The sequence below is a fragment of the Takifugu rubripes genome, chromosome 12 (genome assembly GCF_901000725.2).
Source record: "Takifugu rubripes chromosome 12, fTakRub1.2, whole genome shotgun sequence".
In the NCBI taxonomy this organism is placed as follows: Eukaryota; Metazoa; Chordata; class Actinopteri; order Tetraodontiformes; family Tetraodontidae; genus Takifugu; species Takifugu rubripes.
In genome coordinates, this window is record NC_042296.1 from 8867008 (window position 1) to 8893791 (window position 26784).

Genomic DNA, 26784 nt, shown 5'->3' on the forward strand with positions numbered 1-26784 from the left:
GGTGACGGGAGGCCTTGTCCGACCCAGGTGGAGCAGTGGAAACCCTGTCTGGTCAAACCCTGCTTCCACTGGAGATACGGCAGCTGGTCTGAGTGCAGGACTGAGGTCAGTCATCAGGACATCAGCAACTGTCCTCAGCTACAGTCTGTCTTTCTTTTCCCTCTGCTTCCTTTCTTCACTTTCTTTGTCTTCTCCCCCCCCCGAGGTTTCGCATTAGAACAAATTACATTTTTGTGGTTCTTTCTCCATCAGAGCTATAATAAGATCATAGCCCAATCAGACCAGGTGTTGTAGAATGGGCCTCTGAAGCTGTGTGCTAACCTTCTGCTCTGCCTCCGGCTAAGGGGGCGAGGTGTGGAGAAGGCCTGCGCTCGAGGAACGTGTCGTGCTTTGTGTCCGATGGATCCAATCAGCAGGACAGCACATGGTGGATGATGATCTGTTGGAGAGCTGGAACCCAGCGTGAATGGAGACCCTAACATTGTTCTCCAGGAAATATGTACCGTCCCCTGTCCAGGTAGGAGGACAGGAAGGCAATCGACATCTGTGATTGTGTGGGGGTTTTCTCCTTAAAGGAGCAGCTCCATTCGAGCCACCTACACAATAACGTAATGTGAACTGAGATCTTGGTCAGAAGTTAGAGAACTCAGCTGAGAACACTGAGTCAGGACCAGGCAGATGATAGAAATTCAGAATGAAGTGGCTTTGTTTAGGATCAGTGAGATCATTTCCTGTTGAAACTGAAGGTTTTCCATCACCATTTCCTCTTTGTCCTGCAGGAGAGTGCTACCTGACAGAATGGACCATTTGGAGTCGTTGCCAGATAAGCTGTGTGAATGGAAATGACCTGGGCTTTGTCGGTTCCAGGTGCGATCCGTGCTGTGGTTAGCCCAGGACCCAGAGAACCTTCTCCAGGTCCAGAACAGGAGCTGGAGGCCCGGCCATGCACAGGTCAAACATGGCACGTAGCAGACAGGGAAAAGCATATGAGCTGTGGTTCCAACATGTGCTGTGGTCTTCCTAGCAGAGGGGGAATGTTTCGAGTACAAGTGGAAGACGGGACGTGGAGAGGTTCTTCTCGGAATGTGTGGTGTGAGCGTACAGACGGGCTCAATGTTACAGGTAAGCAAAGCTTAGCTAGAACTGAGGTGGTTCCAGGGTTTGTAAGAGGTGAAACAGGATCTTAGTTTTTCTCCGTATGGTGGTCCCATGATGAGGTGGTGGTTTGTCCAGGGTGTCCCCCCTCACCTGAAGGCAGCCGGGACAGGCTCCAGCCCTCCATGAAGGGACACAGCTGGGAAAAATGGATGATACTTCCAAATTTCTCCTCCAGTTTCCTGCTTGAAGACTTTGTTCTTTATTAAGTTTCTGTGCTGTCAGTCAGAATATGTAGAAGAACCTGGAGGCTGGGACCCATTTGTGGATCAGGAGTGTTCACCATGACACCACAGCTCTTTCTCACAAACGTCCTCGTGAATATTCATGTGCCTTGTATGGAGTCAGCTCACTGCAACGGGAAAAATCTAATTGGATGAAAGATCACACCTTTTATTTAGTTTTAAAATAATGTTCATTAGACCTTTGAATGGGCATCAGATTATTACCAACCAGTTTGCTGCCATTTGGTCCACAGGTGGATGTACGGTGTCCACCAAACCCATGGCAGACCGGTCATGTGACCCGCCCTGCACCAAGCCCCGCTCGCTTTGTACCGAGGTGAGTATATTTATGAGAGTGAAGGTGTGGCAGAAGGTGTCTGGAGGGGTGCTGGGGGTGTGATGAGCTCCACACCTGACTGGCTGATGTTTCCATGGGTTTGTTCCCAATGCTTCTCTCTGTGTTCAGTATTGTGGAAGTTAATCCTTTATTTCAGCAAATATCTCGGCGACAGGTTGGATTCGTGTCCTAGTTGGACTCGCCTGAAATCACTCGTGTTTTGCTGCCTTCTAATGCTGCTAAAGACCGACGGGTGTGCATGGCAACAGTGGTGAAAATGTGTCGACGATTACGTGAAACTACTGCTGCAAAACCTGCGAGTGTGTGTGTGTGTGTGTGTGTGTGTGTGTGTGACAGGCGGGCGTGTGCGGCTGTGAGGAGGGCTACACTGAGGTGATGACATCAGACGGTCTGCTGGATCAGTGCACCCTCATCCCCGTTCTGGAGATCCCACAGCAGGAGACAACAGGGCTGATGTGAAGACCATCCGAGCTTTTAGCCCCACCCAGCCTGAGGTCAGCGCCCGGGCCGGGCTGGACGCACCTGGTTCTTGCAGCCCTTTGGTCCAGGTGGGTCACGTTACCGTGTTTGTATAAAGATGTTGAGGTGATCAGATTCGATCAAACGGCTTGACAAAAGGGGAATTTACAAAAGCAGAGGGAACCTGTCAAAAGTCTGAGGGAAAACAGAAGAAAGACTTAAAAGTAAAGCATGAAGATCAAAACCGAAGCGCAGAAGAGCCACAGTGTCATGTTTTTAGAGACGTGACAGACGTGTGTTTGTGTGTGAGCAGACGGAAAGCTGAAGACCTGGGTTTATGGAGTCGCAGCGGGAGCATTTGTTCTGCTCGTCTTCATCGTCTCCATGACCTATTTAGCATGGTACGTATCAACCTACACCCCGCTGCAACCTACAGCACCATCTCAAATGGGTCTGAAGAACCCTCGGTTACATTTTCTATTTTATTTACCAACGGAATTTAGCCAGAAAATAAAAAAACGATATCAGCAAAGGCTGTAGGAAGCCAGGAGGGTCATGGGCCAGAGCCTCATACCCTTCCACCTTCATCTGGAGTCATCGGTGTCCAGTGGAGCTTCATTTCTGCTGTCATTCTAAGGAGGTTCTCCTAAATTCCTTATGAAGGTGCCACAGCTGTCCTCCATGCTCGTCATCCTGCTGCTTTGCTACGTTCCTCCTGCACTCTTTTATGACAATCCTCCTCCTCCACCTCTTTGCTGTTCGTGTTTCCTCTCTTCTTCCCGGCTGTGAGGAGCCCCTGCTCTGGATGGAGGAACCAACCCTTCTTAGCACTGACACATTGATTCTCTTGAACTCCGACACAAGTAACCTTCTTCTTCTCCTCCTTTATTCTTGTGCCAGTTCGGCATCTTGGCTTTGGTTGGTTGGTACCAAAACTCTTTGCTCCAAAGAACCGCCTTTCCATGTAAGACTGGTCTCTTTGGTTCCGAACACTGTGGTATGAGTCCTGGTCCCAGTCCTGGCCCATCTCACCACCATCTTTGACTGGCAACCTCTCTCAGCTTTCAACGTCCTCCCTCGGGCTGGTGGACCTTCAGAACTCTCAGGTTCTGTCACAGCAACAGAGGTTTATTAGCACTTAAATATGTTGGTCACTGGGGGAATCTGCCATCCATCCATCCATGCCCTACCATCCATCCATCCATCCATCCATCCATCCATCCATCCATCCATCCATTATTGTCGTTATTAGTATTATTATCATCATTATTATTATTATTGTTGTTGTTGTTAGCGGATGCAAAGAGGCAACAACTCTAGATTCCATCAGACGATCAGGACGTTTTTATTGACATCACTGCTCAGATTAGCTTTTCATCAGGTTTTTGCTTGGGGTTCCTTCTTGTTTGTGTGATGTATTTATCATTTATTACCTGTCATTATTGTTTCATTTTTGTCTCATCTTCATCCTCACACCACCTGCTGGGTTGTAGTGGGCCGTGGCCTGTGCTGCAGGTCCAGAGCCAAGTGTCCCTCCGAAGGCGCTTATTGGACAGACCCAAACGGCTTTGCGGTGCCTTATGTGTGTCCGGCCCTGTCAGAAACTAGAGCAGCATGAATTACAGCAACACAAGCAACAGCCACAACAGGAGGAAGGAGCGATGTGAGGCGCTGCCTGCTACAGCCTCCAGCAGCAGGACCACTGCCCCCGGCCCCACCCCCCGCCCCCGCCCCCGCCCCCGCATTTTGAAAACACTGATCACGTAAGGTCAGGCCTTATGTCCGCTCATCGTGCCTGACTCTCCTTAGGCCCCAACACCTCGAGTGCCTGTTCTCTCATGAAACCGCATCACTTCCTGGAGGTGAGAGGTCACATGTGTGGATATTTACTGCACTTAACAGGAAAAAAGGCCCAAACGGGAAAGTAATCAATGAAATGATGGATTCGTCCTAATTAGCCTTAGAGTAAGGATGACAGAAGAACATTTGGACTCACTTTGTTCTATCCAACAGACAGGTTAGTGCGTCTCAACTGCCGCCACCTTGTGGTCATCACACACATTTCGTCTTTAATTGTGTTTCTACAAATGTGCTTTGAACCCACAACAGTTTGGGAGATGATTGAAAATCAATTTTTCTTTCTCCGTCCGTAGTAAAAAACCAAAGAGGCCTCAGAGACGACAGATGAACAACAGGCTGAAGCCGCTGACTCTTGCCTACGATGGAGACGCTGACATGTAGCCGACGGCCTCTACATACTGTAGCAAACGGAGGGTTTGGTCCACGTCACGGCCGCTGCTGAAGACAGTCTCTCTGCAACCACGGCAGGATGGAGACAGCTTCTCCCATGTCTTTCTGTCTCACAAGAGCCTTCACAAATTCTTTATCTTCTTCTGGAAGTCTGCCTTGACGTCTCTTTCACTGATACTGCCAGTAACCCCCCCCCCCCCCCCCCCCCGACCCCTGACCCCTGATGCCCCCACCAAGCACAAAACCGTGTTGGTCCTTTTGGAAATCCTCAGCTGTGTGTCCAGAAGACAGACGGACATCAGAAAAGTTCAGTTGCTGTCACTTCTGCACAGTTTTGCACTATATTAGTGCAGCATGATGTGTGTGTGTGCGCGTGCGTAAGGCGTTACCGTAGCGACGTCTCTTAACTCAAGATGGTTGCCAGCCTCGTCCTAAAATGGTAAAATCCAGAATTTTCTCGAAGCTTTTTGTTGCTATTTCTTCTTAACCTGTGTGGGACAGTGTAAATAAGACTTCCATGGTTCCGTTTCTGATCTGTACAAACTGAATTCTTTTAAAGATATTTTCAAACTTTTGTTGACACACTATTGTTGATTACCGACACTAGAAAGGATACTTTCAAAAATCCAATTTGACTTCAAGTTAAGGACAACAACAGCTGAACAGAAACAGAACATGAAGGACGTTTCTCAGGAGGAATGAAGGGAGGAAAAAACCACATTCAAGGTTGGTTGGAGACAATTGTCCAGCTCCACAAAACGTTTTTATTGTTACAAATGGAACAAAAAGATGGTCACATGATGTCCATCATCAACTTGCTTGATTGTTGAGAAGAAAAGTCAGAAAAAAAGAATGACAGCTGTGGACAGCTGTCCAACCATGGACAACATCCAGGTGTGTCCACGTCCCGATTAGACAACTCTTCCTCCTCTCCAGACTCATGAAGATCCACCAGATGGGAGATCTTTAGATACATTTTCTCTTTGATTTTTGCCTTTTCTGAAGAAATTACAGCTCGTAACTTTCTCAGGTTCTTCGTCTTCTTCATCCTTTCAGTCTCACGTTTGACTGCTTTTTGATGGAAGATGATCAGCCTCATCCGATGAAAGGACTTCTGTTTTTGCTTTGATCAGAGCAGCTCCACATCAGTGACGGGCTTTGATCTCAGAAACATCTCCAGAGTTCACCTACATATTCTGTAGAATTTTGCTCCTGAATTTACTCAAATCTGACATCAACGACTGTAAATCCACAACAGCGACAGAATCATTTAACCTTCAAACTAAACCGGTTGGTCACCGTTTGAGTTGTTTTTTGTCAACAGTGATTTCTGTGAAGACTCTTCGACCTGCAGTGGTGACACACCTGCAGTGTTTTTCTACTACCTGATCTCCAGGTGACCCTTCTGTCCAGCCGTGGTTCTGGTTGATATTCAGGTTTTCAGAGAGGCTCTGTGGGCTTTGTTGCCAGCAACTTACTGGAATGTTTGTTATGAAGTTGCTGGCATATGAGTTGTAAATAAAGTGCTAAATATTTCTTTTTTTTTTAAGTTATTGTTCATGTAACATAAGGTGTTTCCTTTTCTACTGCGTAAGAGTGCGCTAATATGTGAGCATATGAATGAGGCGTGCAAAAAGAATTGATCCGGAAAATAAATTTACTGATTCATTTCCTACTTTTGTTTATATGTACTTGAACAACTGAAAATAAACAAGAAATGTGACATTTTGGATGCACGTGTACTAAGTGTACCAAACATGAAATTGATGATATGAAGTGTGTAATAATTGAAGTTTATTTTATACTTGACTGAGCTTAAGCAACCAGAGATCAATAATCTAAAGTTCCTCCATGGCGACACTGATGAGTTTGGCCATTAGTAACAAAGTGTAGGCGTCATTAGTCAACAGCGTGGGCATCGTGCAATGCTTCCTTCTGCCACTAGATGTCCCCAACAGCTCGGCTCAGCGGGTGAAGGTCGTCGCTTCCTCGTTGCTGCAGTTGTCTGTCAGTACTTGTTAAATAAAAATGTTCAAGAGTCAACACACAAAGAGCTTGGTTTCAATCAGACAGTAAAATGAAAAAATAGCTGAAATACTCGGACACCACTAGAATTCTGACAATAAAAACACCGATAACAGTGCTGGAAATATGGTAAAACTTGTCATATTGGCAACACAAAATCGGACAACTTTGATTATAACAATTATTACTCATTTTTTTGTAACGTTGTGTAAATCCTTACCGTCTAATGAAAGCGTCTTAATTATCGGATTTTAAACGAGGGGAATACAATGGAGCCACTCTTTCTCTCCGTCTGTGGGTGTGTGTGTTTGTGTGTGTTGGTTTGTCTCGTTTAATCAGCATGTCACATAATCTTTTCCAATTAAATTCCCTGTGCAGAGAGAAGGAAATCCCGCAGTCAGTGATGAGATGTTGTGGAACTCGTTTGCCTTTGTTCTGACCTGGGACACATCAAAGAATCTGACTAAGGACAGTATGTCAGATGTTCTAAGAGATCATCTAAGAGAACGTGTCTCATTCATCAGATAAAAGGTGCCTCCTGTGACCTGACAGATGACAGGTGGATCCACTGTGATCTGCAATAGATCACCATCAGCAGGATGGACCATTGCTTCCGTAACCCTCCAGCAGGGGGCTCATCTCCACGTGTGCCTTTCAGTCTCCTGCCAGGAAGAAATATGAATGATAAACTAAAAAGTAAAGTAAAACAAAAGACTGCATATTATTTTTTTTTGTTGTTTATCAAACTGACTTAAAACTGAAAGAACAAAACTAAGCCTGGAGCTAATCCAGTAGGTCGTTCACTATTGGTAATCACATCATTCAGGAGGTCTAATTGAAGCTTGAGATTTCGCTCCTCGATGCCACAGCTTTAGAAGCGGTTGATGTGTGGCAGCTGCATCCTGTGACCAACGCTCTGCTTGGCCATTTGTCTCTGTCAGCGCCCCCCCCCCCCCCCACCCGGCCCGCCCACCGGGCTCCTCTGCCTGAAAGACCGCCAGTCTCCAGCATAAGGTTTTTGTCTCCAGATGCGATGCCACGAAAGCCCCCAGCCCTTCTGCTCAGGAACAGTTTGACTTGTATTCTGGTGGTCTGAAGTAGCTTTTCATTGGCAGCTGTTTGGGCAGCAGCCACGTCAACCTGCCACAGCTGCTTGTGCGTCCCCGAGGGGCCGCGGCAGCATCTGCCCTCACAATGGCCGATGGAGTCCAGCCAGCCGAACATTATGATGTCACCGGACGCCGGCGTGATTCAGCTGTGCGATTATCCCCTTCCTCCTCCTTAAAGCCCAATGGCGAGCTATTAGGATGAAGCTACCCGGCAATTTTCTCGCTCCCACTGAACGAGCCTCAAAAGGTGCGCTGGGAAAATTATTGGCTTGACCTCCTGATTACATCGGACCAATGAGAGATGATGTGTTGCTGAAAGGAAGGAAGATGAGCAGCTGCTAGAGGAGAAAACTGTCTTTCTTCTTCTCCTATTCTGCAACTTCCTGCAATTACACAAGAATGTTTCGAGCTTGACTTTTATACCCGTCTGTGGCGCGTGTGCACATGTGAAGGTTTAACACTCGCTCTTACAGGTGCGATCAGTTCATGGAGACAAACGCGTCATTTTCCTCCAGCAAAAAACTTGACATGAGGAAAAGTTATCGATGCAGAACGATGTCATTTCTGTGACTATGATGCAGGTTCTTCCTAAAATTAGTGAAATACGATAAATTATCTATACATATTCAAAAGTTTATTTCTTGTGAAAATAAGGAATGTGTGTTCACACGCACTAGCACACGTGTCCATGTTTGCCACCGCAGTCACTGTAGGTTTACAAGCCCATAAAAAGAACTTAATGTATGTAAGACTGGAAACATCACTGTTGGGAGGATGAAGCTGCTACAGGGATAAAAGCAAAGGTTTGTGTCTGCAGACCATAAAAACACACTTGCACCAGAGATGTCCCAGCACCACTCAAGCCTTGCTTCTGCTGGCAGGTTGCATGAAGCAGAACACACTCACTTTGGTAGCGGATACGACCAAACTAGCAAAGAAACCGCTAAATGAATGAACAACTGTTTTGTTTGTGCAGCATTTGATACTATTGCGGTATTTCTTTTCAGCAGAAACCCAGAGCCGGACCCCCAACAAGCAACAGTGTCAGGAAAAACTCCCCTTTAACAGAAAGAAACCAGGAAGAAGTTGGTAACCCCCAGGAGGTGTTGCATTTGCTTGTGGAACTATGGGATGGGCTGAGAATGAACAAGTAAGACCTTTGCAGGGTCGCTCTCCACATTGGTTTTAGCTACAATATAACCTGAGACAGTCACGGGTGGGTGAGTGGAGAACACGACACAGTACCGCCTCTGTTCGGGCTCCTTCTTGGTGCCTTTCTCTCCACTGTCCACTTGTGTGGTATCTCCACACGTGTCTGGGCGGAGCTGTGGCCTGGTACCGCCTGCTACCTTACCTGCAACACACCTGAGTGTGAGAAGTCTAATTAATAAAGTGGATACTACTTTACTACTACATACTGTGATATTTGCAGGCCAGGCTGACCAAGACGTTCTTGTGTTAACTGAATCGTGGCTCAAGAAGAATGTCTCTGGCACTGATATCGGTTAGCAAGGATATTGGTTAGCAAGGATATTGGTTAGCAAGGATATAACCTCTTCAGACCTGAGAGACGGCAGAGTTGAAGGGGTAACTGTCTAAATAAATCTGTTACTTTTCTGGATTCATTAACGGAGCCCAACTTTTTGAATTCACTAGCTTAAGAAGTTTGGACCTATACTGTTTTTACAATTTATAGACGCTTATTTGTCAAAAAAAGTGATGCCCTTGGGAAACTTCTGCCATGTTATAATGATGAGTTTATTGTAACTGGGGAATTTAATCTAAACTGGCTCAATTCAAATTCCGATGATCTCACAGAGATTTGTGGTAACCTAAATTTAACTTGGTAATTGTTGACCCCGCTCGGCCGGACCTAAACGATGACAGTTAGTCAGTAAGCAACTTATAAAGTTTTGATGCTGTAAACAAAAGAACTCCCTGCAGAAACAATTACGCCTTTAGTTCTTCACACAGTGACTTTGTAAATTCCTTCTATTTAAAAATGATGAATTTCAATTATTGCCCCTTTAAAGAATCATGTTAATTTAAAATAATCACATTACTGAAAAAAGTAATCCAGTCAACTCAACCACTGGCAAGTCATCATTTCTAGCCTCAGCAACGCCGTATCAGAGCCCTTTTCTCTAGCATAATGCTGGAGAAACATGAGCCATTATACATTAAACATCATTGAGATGGAAACAGAGGGATACAACCAAGCTAAAACCAGGAAGGGGCAAACAGAGGGTGAACCAGGGCTGCTTATATATGGTACTGAGCTGAATGACGGTGAAAACAAGGTGGGGGCAGCAGATGGACTGGCTGTTGAGGAGGGGCGACTGGAAGGGGAATAGGAAATTCCTCAGCAGCAGCAGCAGCAGCAGCAGCAAGAGAGCCTCTTCCAGAACAACCCCAGTCTCATAAGACTGACTACTGCTACACAGTCACAATGCAGAAATGTCTCCTTTGATTCCAAATAATTTGATTTATAATTGTATTGTGGATTAAAGAAGGATTTGCGAGCGAGAAATTCCAAGAATTCCTTGGTCACATTCTGCCACCGCTCTATAGATGCCTCCGAACATGCGTGTGGACGGCAGGGAACAAAGAAGAGAGAAGGGACAAAATAGACTCAAAAGATCCGAAATTATCTTCTGAGGCTACATTAAAATGAGAGCAGAGACAAATAAAACGAAGCGGAGTAAAATAAGCTAAACACAGGAGCTTTTATCCTGGTAATTGCGTGTTAGAGTTGGTCGTTATGGTGGAGAGATGGATGTGAAGGAGGAAAATCACGGGTGTGGGAGCTGTGATATGTGTTAGGACTCTAGCCGATGTTTCTGTCCTGAATGTGCACTCCTGTGTGTGTTGTGTGTTGTCCTAAATATGTGTGTGTGCCCTACGCCAGATTGGTCATCCAAAGTTTAGGTACCTGCCGATTGGTCCAGGAGGTCCAGGAGGACTCGATTTAGACCCAAAGATGGCTACCACCTGGGAGCTCCTCACCTTCCTCAACATCCAACGGCCTCAGACGTGTTTTTGGGAAATTGGGAGTGAATGGCCATTTTTGTTATATCCTATTCTCCTGTTTTAGGTAGGTCAGTGGACGTCTTCTGGTTTTTGCCTGTCAGGGTAGATCTTGTTTGTTTTTTCCAGTTAGACCCAGTCTGTTTCTATATTGGCCTCAAGTTTGCTCCGAGGATATTTGTGTTGATGAAACGTTCTAGACTTTGATTTTCAAATGATCCTTGGTTTTCAATAAACACTGCTACGGTGTAACGGAGGAAAATGACGTTTATCTGCGAATAGTAGAAAGACAAACCACCAAAGCCATTTCACCTGGACGATCTAAAAAAACAAGCAAACCTTAAACTACTTTGAACTACTAATGGTAAGAGACTTTACTCGTACTTAAAAAAATGAGAGTGTGCGTGTTTGCGCGTGATGGAAGCAGGTTGAACCTCGTGGCTCCATCGTCGTGTGCGTTGGAGTCGTCCCTCCTGCAGACCACCCCTCCCGTATTGTCCACGCGCATTATAAAGCGCAGCGCCCCCACCGCCACCTCTCATCCGAGCGCAGCACCTCTGAGACAGGCAGGACCTTCTCCATCTCACTATCTGCTGCTTTTACCTGGATTAACTCTTGAGCTCCCCGCCATCCCCCCATCGCCTCAGCATCGCCGCAGACGGAACCAGCAGCAGCCTCCTCGCCGTCTCCTCCGTCCTGCCTTCCAACTCTCCGCTTTGTCCCCCGGTCATGGGGAGCGTCGTGCGCTTTTCTCCCGGGCTGCTGAGGGGGTCGGTGGTGCTGTAGACGGATAAGCAGGTGGATCTATGGTCACAGGCGCAACCACCAGCCGAAGGAAATAAGTGGAACTTTAGTGCCGGAGAGGATGCAGGTGGCGGGCTGCGCCGTGATCCTCCTGACGCCTGTTCTTCTCCTGGTGAGTGTGAGTGGCTACACAGGTGAAAAACAAAGTGGGATTTAGAACTTTCTCCAAACTCCAAAGTTCCGAACCAGGAGAGGCTCTAGGTTTGACTTTAAAGGAGAGAAACACCAAAAGTGCCTTTATTTCGGGTTTGACACCAGAGTGGTTCCTTTTCCTCAAACTGTCAACTGTTTCTGACCGAGCCACATAATAAGGATGTATTATTATTATTAATATCATTATTATTAGTATTGATATTATTATTATTAGTGGTAGTAATAACAGTATTTGTGCTTGGAGTCGGAAATCGTGAAATGATCTAATCTATCAAGTTCGATCATCCTATTTTTCTTTTACAAACTGTCTTTTACAAACATCCGATGTGATGACATAAATGTATTTTAGAGAAATGATTAATCTCGGATTTATTTAGTCAGAACATCCAGCAGCCACCTACACAGGCGTCTCAATGATCTCACGGGGGCGCTATAACATGTAAACCCAGTCAGAAAATCGAATTTTACTAAATTACAACTTCGATTAAACAAACATCTCATTTTGGGTGATCAGGAACATTTTTAAATAAAATATCACTTAAAAGAATAATTTCAATCTTATGAACTGTACAGACTAAATGCAACATAAAAAAATCAAAATCAAAAACAAATAAAATAATTGTTTTAAACTGGAAACATTTAGATGGATTAAATATAGAAGAATGGAATATACATTAAAATTGAGTTGTATTAATAGTCTCAAACATTTTCTCCATGAGTTTACAACATTACTGCATTTTATATTTGAACATTTAAAGAATCCAGATAAATTATAAACTAAGATTTGTGCTAAATATTTAAAGCTTTTAAATGTACCCGTGTTTAGATTTTTTTTTTTAAATGTTGGATGCAATTTAAATGGAATTAAATAGCCTTTTGAAGCAGGGCTGTAGAACTGAAGCTCAGGAACAGAACCCACCCAGAAAAAGAAGCAGGATTACAGCTGAACTTTGATGGTTTTATTTCCTGGTTAAGACTCTTGTCTCCGCTTAAGCCTCTTGTCTGTGAGCCGCACGCCGACCCCGATAACAGCAGGGCAGGTGTGTGTGTGTGTGTGTGTGTGTGTGTGTGGTTTCACTATTCTATTAACATCCAAGATCATCTGTATTATCACCGTCTGAGGTTTTTCCATGTTATGTGACAAGAAAGGAAATGTAAATGATCTGCTCTAAATCTAAAAGAACTCTTAAAATCTTATATATGCATGAAGTCCACCCTCAGCGCACACACACACACACACACACACACACACACACACACACACAGAAACAGGAATATTTCCAGGTTTTCATCACCCAGTGTACATCCGTGTTTTTGTCTTCTTTCATTGTCAACTTTTATATTTTCATTTTTCAGATTCTTCTGGGAAAAAAACCCCATTGAACCAAAATCATTCCGATGTTGAAGACTCAACACACACATTTTCATCACTCTGTCGTATTGGTGATCGTCAAATTGACTGCCTGATTAAAAAGAATCACTTTAGGAAATCGGGGAAATTTGACCGAGTTAACATTAATTCTGTGCTTTCAGCGTTACACAATGAATCAGAAACATGCACCAACACTGGGGTTTGTGTGACCTTTGGAGAGGGTGTGTGTTTTACCCAGGTGCCATCTCAGTGATGCTTTCTGTGGGTTTGAGCAGCTTTTATAACATTCTCTGGAGAAGAGCGCTGAGGGGGGGGCTGCAGACACACTTCAGCCTCCTCTTCCCAGCTCCACCAGCAGCTTCAGCCAGTCAGCAGCAATTGGCAGGAACACGAGCTGGTTCCACTGGTGCTGGCAGGTGACAGGTGATACCGAGGGCAGTCCTGATATCCATGCTGAGCCATGAGGTCACGACCTCTGTGCCAGCTGTTTAAAATCACACAACTGTCTTTTTCAGGGGGGTTTCGGTTTTTGGAGACAATTGCAACGTTTAGTTCTTCCTTCCTGTAGTTACACTAAGAGGCGATAGGGGTCGCTAGAACGCAAAGAAAATGGCTTCAAAGATTTTTGACTCTTGAGCAAAGGTCAGTTTTATTGAAGGTACACTGAAAATACATTTCACGAGATAAGTATGAATTCATTTTTACTTCAAAGATTTTCAGTGACAACACAGCCAACGAATGCCCGCGCACACACACACACACACACACACGCTCACACACAGACCTACTTCAACTCCATCTTCTGCTGCTGTTGGAATTCAGAAGTCCAGCATTAAAGAGTTGACACTCTTTTTGTAATTGAATATGTAATAACAATGGAACACACACGTGTCGCTGTGATGGTCACTGCGACGCGTCGCCATTAATATTGTAGAGAAAGGAACAAATGGCTAATCTCAACGATATGAACGTCTACTGCTGTGACCCAGGTGTGCTTCTCTGAGGGCCTGTATGTCCCCGCGTGTGTGTCTTGCATGCGTGTTTGTGTGTGTGTGTGTGTGTGTGTGTGTGTGTGTGTGTGTGGCAGTCACGATTAATGACCACAGCTTCTTCGCTCTCGCTGTAGCGATCCACGTTCGCAGTGGCGTTCATGTCTCGCAGGTCAAAACAGGAGTGGGTTGAAGGGTGTCGTCCAGCCATACCCCTCAATGCAGGCCACAGTATTTCAAAACACACACACACACACACACACACACACACACACACACACACCCGCCTGACCCCGCTGCCTCGGTCCTTGGAGAGTCTGTATTTCTGCTGAAGCCTATGGAGGCGCCCTGATAGCAGCTCTGTGAGAGGAGCTGGAGATTAGATAACCTCGCTTGACCTGATCCTCGCCCCCAAGGTGCCCAGGGGACTCCTGGGGTTGAGCCTCAATGTTTCCAGCTTTGCATTGTAGAACTTAAAGGATGAACGACTGAGTGAAGGAAAAAAGAGGGGTGAGATGTGTGTAGCAGCCATCACAGCCAATCCCAGGGCGCCCTTCAGCGCCTCAGCACTTTGGGCTCAGATTGATTTCTCTTCGGGTTTTTGGTCGGGAATTAAATGAATGATGGGCAGCTGTCAATCAGGAGCAGGTGGAGGAGGTCTCTGTCATTCTTCATGTTTATTTCCATCCTGCTCTTCCATCCATTCTTTTGCTCCTCTTTTTACGGAGGTTTACTTGTCAACAGTAATCTCTAAACTCTTCTTGACCTGTTGGTCATCAGATCAAAACTGCTCACAGTGCTGCTGGTCAGAGCTCAGTCCATCAGAACTGGCCCGGTCCATTTATTCTGTTCACACTGTCTTCAAATAAAAACAGTAAGTGGGTTCACACTGGGTTTTGGGCCAGTGTAAAAAAGGCTTCACAGTAGGAGAATAAACACTCTAAACTCCCACCAAACCTGCCAGAGCTGAGAACCCTGGTCTCCAGGAACCCTGGTCTCCAGGAACACTGGTCTCCAGGTACCCTGGTCTCCAGGAACCCTGGTCTCCAGGAACCCTGGTCTCCAGGTACCATGGTCTCCAGGTACCCTGGTCTCCAGGAACCCTGGTCTCCAGGTACCCTGGTCTCCAGGAACCCTGGTCTCCAGGTACCCTGGTCTCCAGGAACCCTGGTCGCCAGGAACCCTGGTCTCCAGGAACCCTGGTCTCCAGGTGCCCTGGTCTCCAGGTGCCCTGGTCTCCAGGTACCATGGTCTCCAGGTACCCTGGTCTCCAGGAACCCTGGTCGCCAGGAACCCTGGTCTCCAGGAACCCTGGTCTCCAGGAACCCTGGTCTCCAGGTGCCCTGGTCTCCAGGTACCATGGTCTCCAGGTACCCTAGTCTCCAGGAACCCTGGTCTCCAGGTCTCCCAGTTCCTCCCAACAGTCCAGTTGAGACTCTGCTGGACCTTACTGGTTTGCTCTGACCTGGATGGATGAGAACCTCCATGGACAGACTAAAGACATGATCACAACTTCTTTGGGGTAAAAATGCTTCCAGGAATATTCTAAACGGACTCTTTATCATCTTCTTCCAGCTGACAGAACATGAGTTTTACATAATCTGAGCAATTTCACACTTCTGTCTTCCTCCCCCTCTTTTTGTCTCTCTTCTCTGAGTCTCTCTCTCTCTCTCTCTCTCTCTGTTACTCTGTCTTCCTCTCTCCTCCCTTCACTCTCTGTATTCTGCAGCATTTATCAAATCAATTACTGTTGATGGGAGTTCCTCCTAACAGGTACTGAGGTGTCTCAGCATTAATTCATTCTGTCGCTTTGATGGATTCGCTCTGCAAGAGTTGCAAGGGTGTGTGTGTGTGTGTGTGTGTAGGGGGGATGGGGGGGGGGGGTTCTGTCAGGCCTCACTTTGAACATTAGCTGCTGGAGTCACAGTGAGCAGATTCACCATGTGGATGTACAAGAGACGTCAGTGTGACCTGCTGGGCGTGAAAAGGCCCAAACACACACACACACACACGCACGCATGCACGCACACACACAGCACACACACTCACACACGCACGCACGCACACACACACACACACAAAATTCTATCCTGAACCTTAAAACTCACTTCTGAACCCATAAATTTATCATTACAATGAAAAGGAAGTGCACCTTTGCTTTTGTGTATGTGTCCACATTTGTTAACTTGTGAATGTAGCATGTACACACACACACACACACACACACACACACACACACACACACATAATCTTTGATCCATGCTGGCTCTAAAAAGACACTGGACTAAATTCTTAATCCACGAACGGCTGGATTTCCATTAGCGACGGTGTGTAGAGAAGATTGTTGTAGTTGACAGTTGCAGTGAGAGCAAAATACTGTGAAAAGCCACCTACACATCTGACGTTTAGTGTCATATTTAAAAAAGAAATGAGACATCTGGACAACCGTGTGTGTGTGTGTGTGTGTGTGTGTGTGTGTGTGTGTGTGTACTGGGCTTTATTGAATAATTATCCTCCTATAAAATCAGATCTGAGCGTGTGCCTAAAAATCATTGATTCCCACAAAATCTCCATGTGAGCAGCTTCAGAAGGGATGAGATGAAGGTCAGGAATTAATCTAAGTAAAGAGCGCACACACACACACACACACACACACACCTGTACATTAGAATATCCCATCGGTCTCTGCCGTCCTGTGTGATTAATGGCTGATGCCATCACAGATGCTGCTGAGGACAAGCAGTGTTTTAGAGGGTCGTTATTCGTACAAAAGGTGGATCTTGTTGGAGAGCAGACGAGTTGTGACAGGCGGTCACCTGTGAACATCTGTGCTGTTTGACTGTTATATTCACGTGCACAGAGGAGGTCGTGTAGCTACGGAGCAGTCTCGTTCCCCACAGAGCTTGTGAGCAGGAACTCTACAACAGAAGCTCCTCACGTCAAAGCAGGACAGACACACTCGGACGCTCTCAGACAGATTCTGTGGAGCCGCTCAGCCAGTTCAGAGCTGCTGATGCTCTGATAAGGAATTAAAGCTAATGATAAGAGTGAACCCACCTCAGCTGTTCTGCTTTGATGGGATATGTGGTAAGGGACACACCGCATGAAACCCAGAGCACGGCATTCTTTGAGTGGCCTCCATGCGCGTCTGCCCTCAGATGTGCCACAGACTTTTGATTTTGCCTTTAGCTCACAGACTAAAGCTCTGTAGCTTATGATGTTCGTCTTCACCCGGGGGAGGGGTGGGGGGCTGTCAGCCTGATAAGAGCTAATCTCAGTCCGACTCCTGTTCATTTACAGCTTATCTAACCAAGAATCCACATTCATGTTGTGTGGTGGCCTCAAATCTCTGTCAGGTGCAAACATACAGGTTCGCTTTCCTTTTCAGAACAAATCAGCTGGTGGGAGTTTAATTGGAATAAATGATGAGAGTTTGTCACACACACACACACACACACACACACACACACACACACACACACACGCACGCACACACACAACTCAACACTTTCTATTGAAATGCTATTAGTTTAGCTAAAGCTATATATGTTCCTGAAAGTTCCTGCTTGCCCCCCAAAATGACACAGACGATCAGTCTTTTTAATAGTTCCTATTTTCTCCTCACCTTTTCGGTGTGGAGCTCTGTTTCCCTGCACACTTGCCCGTTCAGCTGTAGTTTCAGCTCTGGTTTCCCCAAAAGGTTTGGAAAGCACCTTCTTTTGTAAGTGTCAACAGGGCTTTGGTGTCTCTTTGGTGCTGCCTTGTTCGGCAAGTCAAATCTAAAAGCCCAGGGTCTCAGTCAAAGAAACGAACAGATTTACCCTGTCCGAGGTCAAAAGAAAGTGGTTTGATATAAAAATGGAGACAGAAATAATATATCTGCCACAGCAGGAGGAGGCGCACTGCCTAAATTGTCAAATACTCACTGGGGAGAGCGCTTTGTTAGGAATCATCCCTGATGGAGACAGCCACCCCATACGGTGAGGTGATAAATGTTGAGTCACAATAGTCTAAATTCTGAAAAATCACAAATACCTCAGTGATCAGTTGAGTTTAGGTCGTACAGTCCCAAACAATTTGTGCAATTTTCTCTCCAGATTCGAGTAAAAATGTGAAACAGCAATGTTCTATTGTCCGTAACTGATACAGCCTAATCTAAAGCCGCGGAATGTATAGAGCTACCTAACATTTCTGATATGGATAAAAGGCCACAGCAGGGTTGGATGCAGAATTTGTAATCATCAACCTAATCTGGATCTTCAACCTAGTGCCAATTAATTTAACGAACTAAATGTCATACTTCTAATCGTTTGTCATGTTTAGGATATGCCTATATCGTATTTATCAAAGGCATCTGCTTATTATGTACAAAACAGAGCAGAATATGAATTAAAATTGTCATTTCCAATAGTGAAAGCATTATTTATATGTGTGTGTACATTTACTCAAGTGCCATCTATCTATCTATCTATCTATCTATCTATCTATCTATCTATCTATCTATCTATCTATCTATCTATCTATCTATCTATCTATCTATCTATCCATCCATCCATCCATCCATCCATCCATCCATCCATCCATCCATCCATCCATCCATCCATCCATCCATCCATCCATCCATCCATCCATCCATCCATCCATCTATCTATCTATCTATCTATCTATGAATTCAGTGGAACAGGAACTAAACTAGCAGAGTTTTAAAGACCAGACAGATGATTATGTTCTATTAAAAGGAACATAAAATATCAAAAAAACAGTCTCATTTCAACTGAAGTGTTCTGTAATTGTCGTGCATGTCGTGCTCTGCACTGACGTCTTCACTAACAGCTGATGACAAAGTTCTATACGTTCCCTCCTCCTAAGCTCCTTCTATACGTTCCCTTTGACCATTCATTCATTCCTTCATTCTTGTGGCCACAGTTTTCCAGATAGATTTGTAGGAGAAGAGGAGTTTGATACAGACAGATGATGGCTGGAATGTGGCTTCTAATAACAATAACACATTCATCGCGTTTCTTTATATTATTTATGAGTGCTGGTCCTCGTGTTTACGGTTCCTGAGGGTGGGAGCAGGTCTGTGATCGGAGGAGCCAGGCAGCCGTGTTGTGAATGTCCGGAAGTTTATTGGGGAATTTTGAAAGCAGACGGTGCAGGATGCTGCTGTGATCCCGACTGGATGTCACGGATCATGAAAGGGACGGACATTTGTCCAGGTGACAGAAGGCTGCTTCCCTGATGTGGGAGACGCCTTCTTCAGAGCTGAGCCAGCAAGACAGTTGCTGAGGGTGGCGGCGCCGGAGGTGATCGGCGTGACGGATCAAACGGAGACCGTGGGAACGGAGGGCAGGTGCCACGCGTCCGGGCACTCCTTGTGCGAGGGGCAGCGGAGGAAGTGCGGTAGTTGATGTTGATGAAGAGGTGACATTGGGTCCATTTATCCTGGAAGGTGCTGGTGATGAGGTGAGGACGGTGGAGGTCACTGAAGGTCTAGTGGAAAAGACATATACTTGTACTGTTGGAGGCAGGAGCTGATGGGAAGTTTATTTCCCCTCAGTATGAGTAAGTGCCCAACATATATTTATCTACTGTTAAGTCCCTAATGTAGCTGTGTGAAACAAACCCAATATAGGAATAGAACTAGCGATACCTCGTTTATTAATTACATAACGCGTTTCTTATTTTCTTCATGTTTGCAGCTCCTTATGGACACTAACAACACATTCAAAGTCTGTTTGCAGCTGGAATAATTTTGTGTAATAATCCTTCATAAGTCATCCTTTAGAGAAGAATTAGGCTAAAAGCTCCAGAGTGGTTGGAGCAGAGCTGACGGTGGGAAAGGCGATGGCGGTGGCTGGTGCTGGGGGAGTTATTGCTCCACTTACTTCACAAACTGGAAATCTCATTAAGTGTGACACTGAAGATTAGTTGAGAGGGACCAAAGTGGAGAAAGACTGAGCTCACCGAGGGGCTGCCAGGAGGATTTGGCTTTGTTTGCATCATTAATTCAGGATTGAAACAGCTGATGGCGACGCTCACGACCAGCGTGGATGTGACAGGAGAACAGGTGCTGCTGTTCTCCAAACACGACTTAACTCTGTAGCACCGGAGCTACACCTGAAAGTCCCTCCACACACATGAGAACTGGAACTATAAAAATGCTCCTGTAAACCTGAACCTTCCTCTTCTGCCAACGTCTGGATGAATAGAGGCGTTAATGATATTCACAAGTTAATTTTATAAATTTGAGTTATTAGTGTGACACAAGCACGTGAGCACGCTCACTAAAGCTCTGGTCAGAACAAACTCAATCTTGACTGATAACACTGATAACAAAATGTGCACCAGAGTACTACAATATTCTACCCTCCATACTACACTCTTTATAGCACTCTACCCTCCATACTACACTCTTTATAGCACTCTACCCTCAATACTACACTCTTTATAGCACTCTACCCTCAATACTATACTCTTTATAGCACTCTACCCTCAATACTACACTCTTTATAGCACTCTACCCTCTATACTACACTCTTTATAGCACTCTACCATCAATACTACACTCTTTATAGCACTCTACCCTCAATACTACACTCTTTATAGCACTCTACCCTCTATACTACACTCTTTATAGCACTCTACCCTCAATACTACACTCTTTATAGCACTCTACCCTCAATACTACACTCTTTATAGCACTCTACCCTCTATACTACACTCTTTATAGCACTCTACCATCAATACTACACTCTTTATAGCACTCTACCCTCAATACTACACTCTTTATAGCACTCTACCCTCAATACTATACTCTTTATAGCACTCTACCCTCCATACTACACTCTTTATAGCACTCTACCCTCAATACTACACTCTTTATAGTACTCTACCCTCAATACTACACTCTTTATAGCACTCTACCCTCAATACTACACTCTTTATAGCACTCTACCCTCAATACTACACTCTTTATAGCACTCTACCCTCTATACTACACTGTTTATAGCACTCTACCCTCAATACTACACTCTTTATAGCACTCTACCCTCTATACTACACTGTTTATAGCACTCTACCCTCAATACTACACTCTTTACAGCACTCTACCATCAATACTACACTCTTTATAGCACTCTACCCTCAATACTATACTCTTTATAGCACTCTACCCTCAATACTACACTCTTTATAGCACTCTACCATCAATACTACACTCTTTATAGCACTCTACCCTCAATACTACACTCTTTATAGCACTCTACCCTCAATACTACACTCTTTATAGCACTCTACCCTCAATACTACACTCTTTATAGCACTCTACCCTCAATACTACACTCTTTATAGCACTCTACCCTCAATACTACACTCTTTATAGCACTCTACCCTCTATACTACACTGTTTATAGCACTCTACCATCAATACTACACTCTTTATAGCACTCTACCATCAATACTACACTCTTTATAGTACTCTACCCTCAATACTACACTCTTTATAGCACTCTACCCTCAATACTACACTCTTTATAGCACTCTACCCTCTCTTCTGCAGTCTTTACAGTATGCTGCTCTCTATACTGTATATTCTTTACAGTAATCTACCCTCTGGGCTGCACTCTTTTCACCTCTTTGCACTCTATGCTGCCCTTTTTACATTCCCTTCCCACTATACTACAGTCTTTACAGTGCTCTGCTCTCCATTCTGTCCTCTGTACTGCTTTTATGTCATAGTATTTTGCTCTCTAAACTGGACTCTTTATAGTACATTCCCTCTATACTGCCTTTATACATTCCCTTTATACTGCATTCTTTGTAGTATTTTGTCCTCTATACTGCATTTTTACTGTGGAAGTTGCTCTGCCCTCTATATTGAACTATTTATATTACAGTACTCTGCCCTCACTACTGAAAAAAATTATATTACTCTGTACTGCATGTTTACAGTTCTCTGTCGTCTGTACTGAACTTTTACAGCACTTTACTTAAATGCTGCATTTTTTACAGTACTCTCCGTCTAAACTGCACCCCTTACAGTACTCTCTTAATGGTCTCTACACTGGGTTCTATACTAGTCTAGTCTAGTCAAAGTTATACAGGATACACGCCACCCCCCCACAGACACACACACACTGGTTGTTTTTCTTTTTTTTTCAAATGGTTGCCTGGCGTGTGTGTGTGAGGTCTGTGCTCACAATGGTGAAAGTGCTGATTACCACGATTACCACATGTGTTGTAGCCTCAGGTGATCAGGATCAAACAGACACTCTGATGTGTGTGTGCATGTGCGTGTGTGTGTGTGTGCATGTGTGTGTGTGTGGGGGGGGGGAGGTCTTTCAGTGTTCTTGTCTGATGAGAATTTAGTGCAACTTTGAAAAAAATATGTCAGGTAATGAAGTTATTAAATATAATTTTAATATTTTTTTTGCAAAGGTTGCATTATATATACACATATATAGTTCAGCTGATTGAAACAGTTGATTAAAACCTCATTATAGATGCTATTGATCCACGAAGGCACCAGCAAAAGTCCAAGTGCTCATGACAGATCTCACCTTTCAGGAGAAATGAGGTGATCGATACCAGCGATCCGAGCTGGTGGCCTGCTCCTGTCTTATTTACTCATCAGTGCTAATAATGAATGGATCAGCCTGATCAATTAGCAGTTTGCTCTTTAGTTACCGGTCAAGACGCTCAGCAGACCATTGTTTCTCCTGTTGGGACTCATCAATGACCGAATATCTTTCGCTCCTCATCAGAGTTGTCCCATTTAAATCCCAAGTTTGAAGTTGACAATTATGGTGTGAAACTGAAGCGTGGAGCCAACATTGATTATGTCCAACCCCAGCTGATTGGTCAATTTCTAGAAATCAGCTGAGTGAAAAAGTCAATCAGTCTTCAGTTCCATAGACAGATGAAAGGGGTTCAGTCCAGTCCAGTGAACTATTTTCAGCCCTCTTTGGGAACCCAAAGCTCCAAAAATACAGAGAGCACATCAACCTTGAGTATTTCAAATGGCTTTTATAACAGGAAATGATGTCATATCCTGCATATGTAAAAAAAAAAAACTGTATGTAGAAAGAAAGAAAGTCAGAAGTGCTGTTTGGTTTATTCTGTTTTTTGTTGTTTTTTCTTTTCACCAGGTTTCAGGAGGTCAGGCCTCAAAGTCGGATATCATCAAATCAGGAAGCCCCAAAGCGACCGTAAAGCATATATGGACAGAAAGTAGCAAAGAAATGTCGATCAGTAGGCTGCTGTCACAGACGCTTCAGGGTAAAGAAAACACCACAGCTTTGGACCTTCGCTACGACACTCCGGAGCCATACTCCGAGAAGGAACTCTGGGACTGGCTGAGGAACTCCACAGAGTTGCAGGAGTCTAGGTCGAGAACCAAACGGCGGCCAATGGTCAAGACAGGAAAGTTCAAGAAGATGTTTGGCTGGGGGGACTTCCACTCTAACATCAAGACTGTCAAGCTCAACCTGTTGATCACAGGCAAGATCGTGGACCACGGCAATGGCACCTTCAGCGTCTACTTCCGCCACAACTCTACAGGTCAGGGGAACGTGTCTGTCAGCTTGGTCCCTCCTACCAAGATAGTTGAGTTTGATGTTGCAGCTCAGCAGTCGGTCATTGATGTCAAGGACTCAAAGTCCTTCAACTGTCGCGTAGAGTATGAAAAGGTGGAGAAAGGTGCCAAGAACACGCTTTGCAACTTTGATCCGTCCAAGACCTGCTACCAGGAGCAGACCCAGAGCCACGTGTCCTGGCTCTGCTCTAAACCCTTCAAAGTTATCTGCATCTTCATTTCCTTCTACAGCACTGACTACAAACTGGTGCAGAAAGTGTGCCCAGACTATAATTACCATAGTGACACTCCCTACTTCCCCTCTGGTTGACTTTTTAATAAATTAAGTTGGATAAAAACTGAGCGCAGTTTGGGCTTGAACCCATGGCATCCCATCAGTCAAGCCAACATACTGTAGGTCTCAGTTTTTACAGAGGGCAGTAATGCGTCACGGTGGACTCTAATCAGAATCTAAACTCCATCAGCGTCACTTCCAGCTAGTTCCTGAGTTGTGTCTGTTCTTCCCAGTCATCCCAGTGAATTATTATTTTTGGAACGTCATCGTCATTGCTAAGTTTTGTTGGCACTTGTTGCTTGTTTCATATCCGTTTCTTTCCGAACTGATATTAACTTCAGATTAACTTCGGAGTGGCCGAGAGGCTCGAGTTTATCCTGCACATCTGTCACAACATAGAAATCAGAAGTTGCTCAGCTGAAGACGCTTTTAGAAATGTGCCTCCTCTTCCTCAGATGGCCCGAGGAAGAGGAGGAGAAATGGGGAGAAAGATTCTTTGCAGCTACAGGGTAATTGGCAGAGTAATCAGATTTCTTTAACTCATTACCTGACTGTGGGGGGTAAGGCCTGCTAATTGTCAGTTAATATATATCAGATGTATTGAACTTTATATCTTAGAGCTAATTTGTATGGTTTGTAATGTACATATTAGCTTCTGTACATTCCCTCCACGAAATGTATGTTTCCTCCTTCCTCATGTGGATTCTTTTTCTTTATTCCTTTTCTGCTTGTTGTTGGTTGTCGAACCAAGAATATGATGTTGATCTCGATGTGAATTTCTTGAAAACGGTGATCTTGTATCAAAGCTGTTAAACTATTAGAAATATCCAGACGTTTCTTTCATGTGAGGGCTGTGAGATGTACATATTAAAGGACGGTTTATCAGTTAACAGCTGCTAATTTGTCACTTCTTCCTGTCATGATTATTAACAGCTGAAGTCTTCTATGCGCTTCAGCATCCAGGATCACACCTTCAGTTTTAGTAAGTAAAAAAAAGGGAGTTATTCCTTCCGTTGTTGCTGGTTGGGGGTTCGACTCTGGGTTCCTGTAAAGCACCGAGAAACAGTTTGGATTGTACCAGACACTTTCTAAATAAAGCTGAATGAAATTGATTTATTCCTTAACATTATTGTTTACATGTGGAATAATTTCCTTAGCATTCAAAGCAATGACATCAATACATTTACACACAAAAAGGCATATTTCAACACAATGACATCACTGACTGACAAAAGTGACCTTACTAAAGAGATTTAAAAATAAAAGGCATGTTTGTTGCATTGAACACCTTTTCTGTTGTGACAAGACGGCATTTGGAGCCATTGAAAACACTCCATCGCCTGTGTGTGTGTGCGCCTGTGTGTGTGTGTGTGTGTGCGCATGCATCCGTGTGCCTGTGTGTGTGCATGAGTGTGTCACCATGTTCCTCGCATTCAGGAGATCCAGAACACTTAATCTCTGTTCTTGGCTGCTTATTTCTGAATCTTCTTCTGAGTCACCGCGCGTGTGATGGAACAGATTTTCCAATAATTGAGATTTCCAGAATGCTGGAGAGTCAGTGGCGACCCAGGATTTCAGTTCCTGGGAGATCATCGGAACGGGACGTGAGACCGATCGCGTCTGTTGTGGGACGTCGCCGCGGCACCTGCCGCTGAATCCACTTAGGATCAGCAGTAGGCTTTCATCAGATTAGAGCCTGCAGGGGGTGCTGGTGGTGGTGGGGGTGGGGGTGAGCTGTAATTAAAGTGGATGGGGGGGGGGGCTGTTTGGTGCCTTTATTGTCATTTAGGAGTTTGCTCCAAAAGTTTTGCCCTCCACGATCATACTGATAGACTTTAGGTGTGTGTGGCGCCCGGAGAACAGGGGTGACCCATACCTGTGTGGCTTGTAAAGCCCCCCAAGGCACCTGTGCTTCTGGGGTTCTACTTAAACTTGATTTTATAACCATGGGTCTGGTCTGGGTGGTGGAAACTGAACTGACCAAGTCCCCCTGGAGCACAGCAGGGGGGGGGAAGCGTTCGGGAAGATGAAACTATGTGAGCGCCACTATTTCGCAGGATGGGCCGTCTGATCTCGCGACGCCGTCGATGAACGTTGGACTGTGGCGTCCACGACTTTGGCAGCAGAGAGGCTCCGTGGTCTTGGTGAACAGGCCTGGACAGGGCGCAACGGACAGGGCGCGACGGACAGGGCGCGACGGACAGGGCGCGACGGACAGGCTGCGACGGACAGGGCGCGACGGACAGGGTGCGAGGTGCAACGCTACGAACATCTGCCTGCTGCTTTTTCTTTTGCTTGTCCTTTGCTTCAAAATGTGCACAATTTTTGTCAGTGTGAATTTCTTTTAACCTATTTGATTATTAAAGTTCTGTTTGACATCATTTAATCATTGAGCCGCAAAATTCTCATTTAACTGACGGGAATTTAAATGATTCGCGACCAAAACATCGGTTTTATTGGTATTTTTAGAGAAATAATTTAAAAACATTGTAATCCTGTTTCAATAAAATCCAATGTAAGGAAATCATTGAGCCACGCCTGCGCCGTGATAGGTGTTTAGGGTTTGCATTGTTTGGGTGTGTGGGTGTGTGTGTGTGTGGGGGGGGGGGGGGGGTGAAATGCATGGAGATTTGAGCACAGCTGAACAGAAAATGATTGGCTGGATTTGGAGAGAGAGCTGCAACTGTCAATTTTCCAGCAAACAAAGAATAATGTGATGTCCTTAAACTTGTAATGATCATTAATATTCCTTAAACACAGGAAGTGGTTGGGTCATGTGACGCTACTATCGCTGTAACTGCAAACTTTATTTACAACTGTAGAGGAGCACTGAATTAAACCTTAGAAGTGAGGTCTGAATGGTGTGTGTAGACTGACTGGGTGGTGTGTATAGATTGACTGGGTGGTGTGTGTAGACTGACTGGGTGGTGTGTGTGCAGACTGACTGGGTGGTGTGTATAGATTGACTGGGTGGTGTGTGTAGACTGACT

General features: G+C 45.0%; 1 protein-coding gene and 2 long non-coding RNA genes across 3 annotated transcripts; all 3 read left to right on the forward strand.

The window, feature by feature from the left end:
- Positions 1 to 1056: 1056 nt before the first annotated feature.
- On the forward strand, positions 1057 to 2168 carry LOC115251808 (uncharacterized). The gene is made up of 3 exons (XR_003890345.1): positions 1057 to 1122; positions 1634 to 1716; positions 2074 to 2168. It is a non-coding gene; the product is annotated as an uncharacterized lncRNA (long non-coding RNA).
- A 70-nt stretch (positions 2169 to 2238) lies between these two features.
- On the forward strand, positions 2239 to 4536 carry LOC115251787 (uncharacterized). The gene is made up of 3 exons (XR_003890322.1): positions 2239 to 2285; positions 2510 to 2597; positions 4350 to 4536. It is a non-coding gene; the product is annotated as an uncharacterized lncRNA (long non-coding RNA).
- A 6519-nt stretch (positions 4537 to 11055) lies between these two features.
- On the forward strand, positions 11056 to 24906 carry LOC115251860 (neurexophilin-1-like). Its single transcript, XM_029845596.1, has 2 exons — positions 11056 to 11523; positions 23075 to 24906. Exons 1-2 carry the CDS (start codon positions 11473 to 11475, stop codon positions 23828 to 23830), a joined length of 807 nt encoding a protein of 268 aa, XP_029701456.1. The 5' UTR covers positions 11056 to 11472; the 3' UTR covers positions 23831 to 24906.
- The last annotated feature ends 1878 nt before the right edge of the window (positions 24907 to 26784 follow it).

Excerpts from the sequence above, each read along its gene's own strand:
- LOC115251860 (XM_029845596.1), top strand. The coding sequence starts at position 11,473 with ATGCAGGTGGCGGGCTGCGCCGTGATCCTCCTGACGCCTGTTCTTCTC. Across the intron at positions 11,524-23,074 it reads TGACGCCTGTTCTTCTCCTG|GTTTCAGGAGGTCAGGCCTC; the intron begins GTGAGTGTGAGT and ends TCTTTTCACCAG.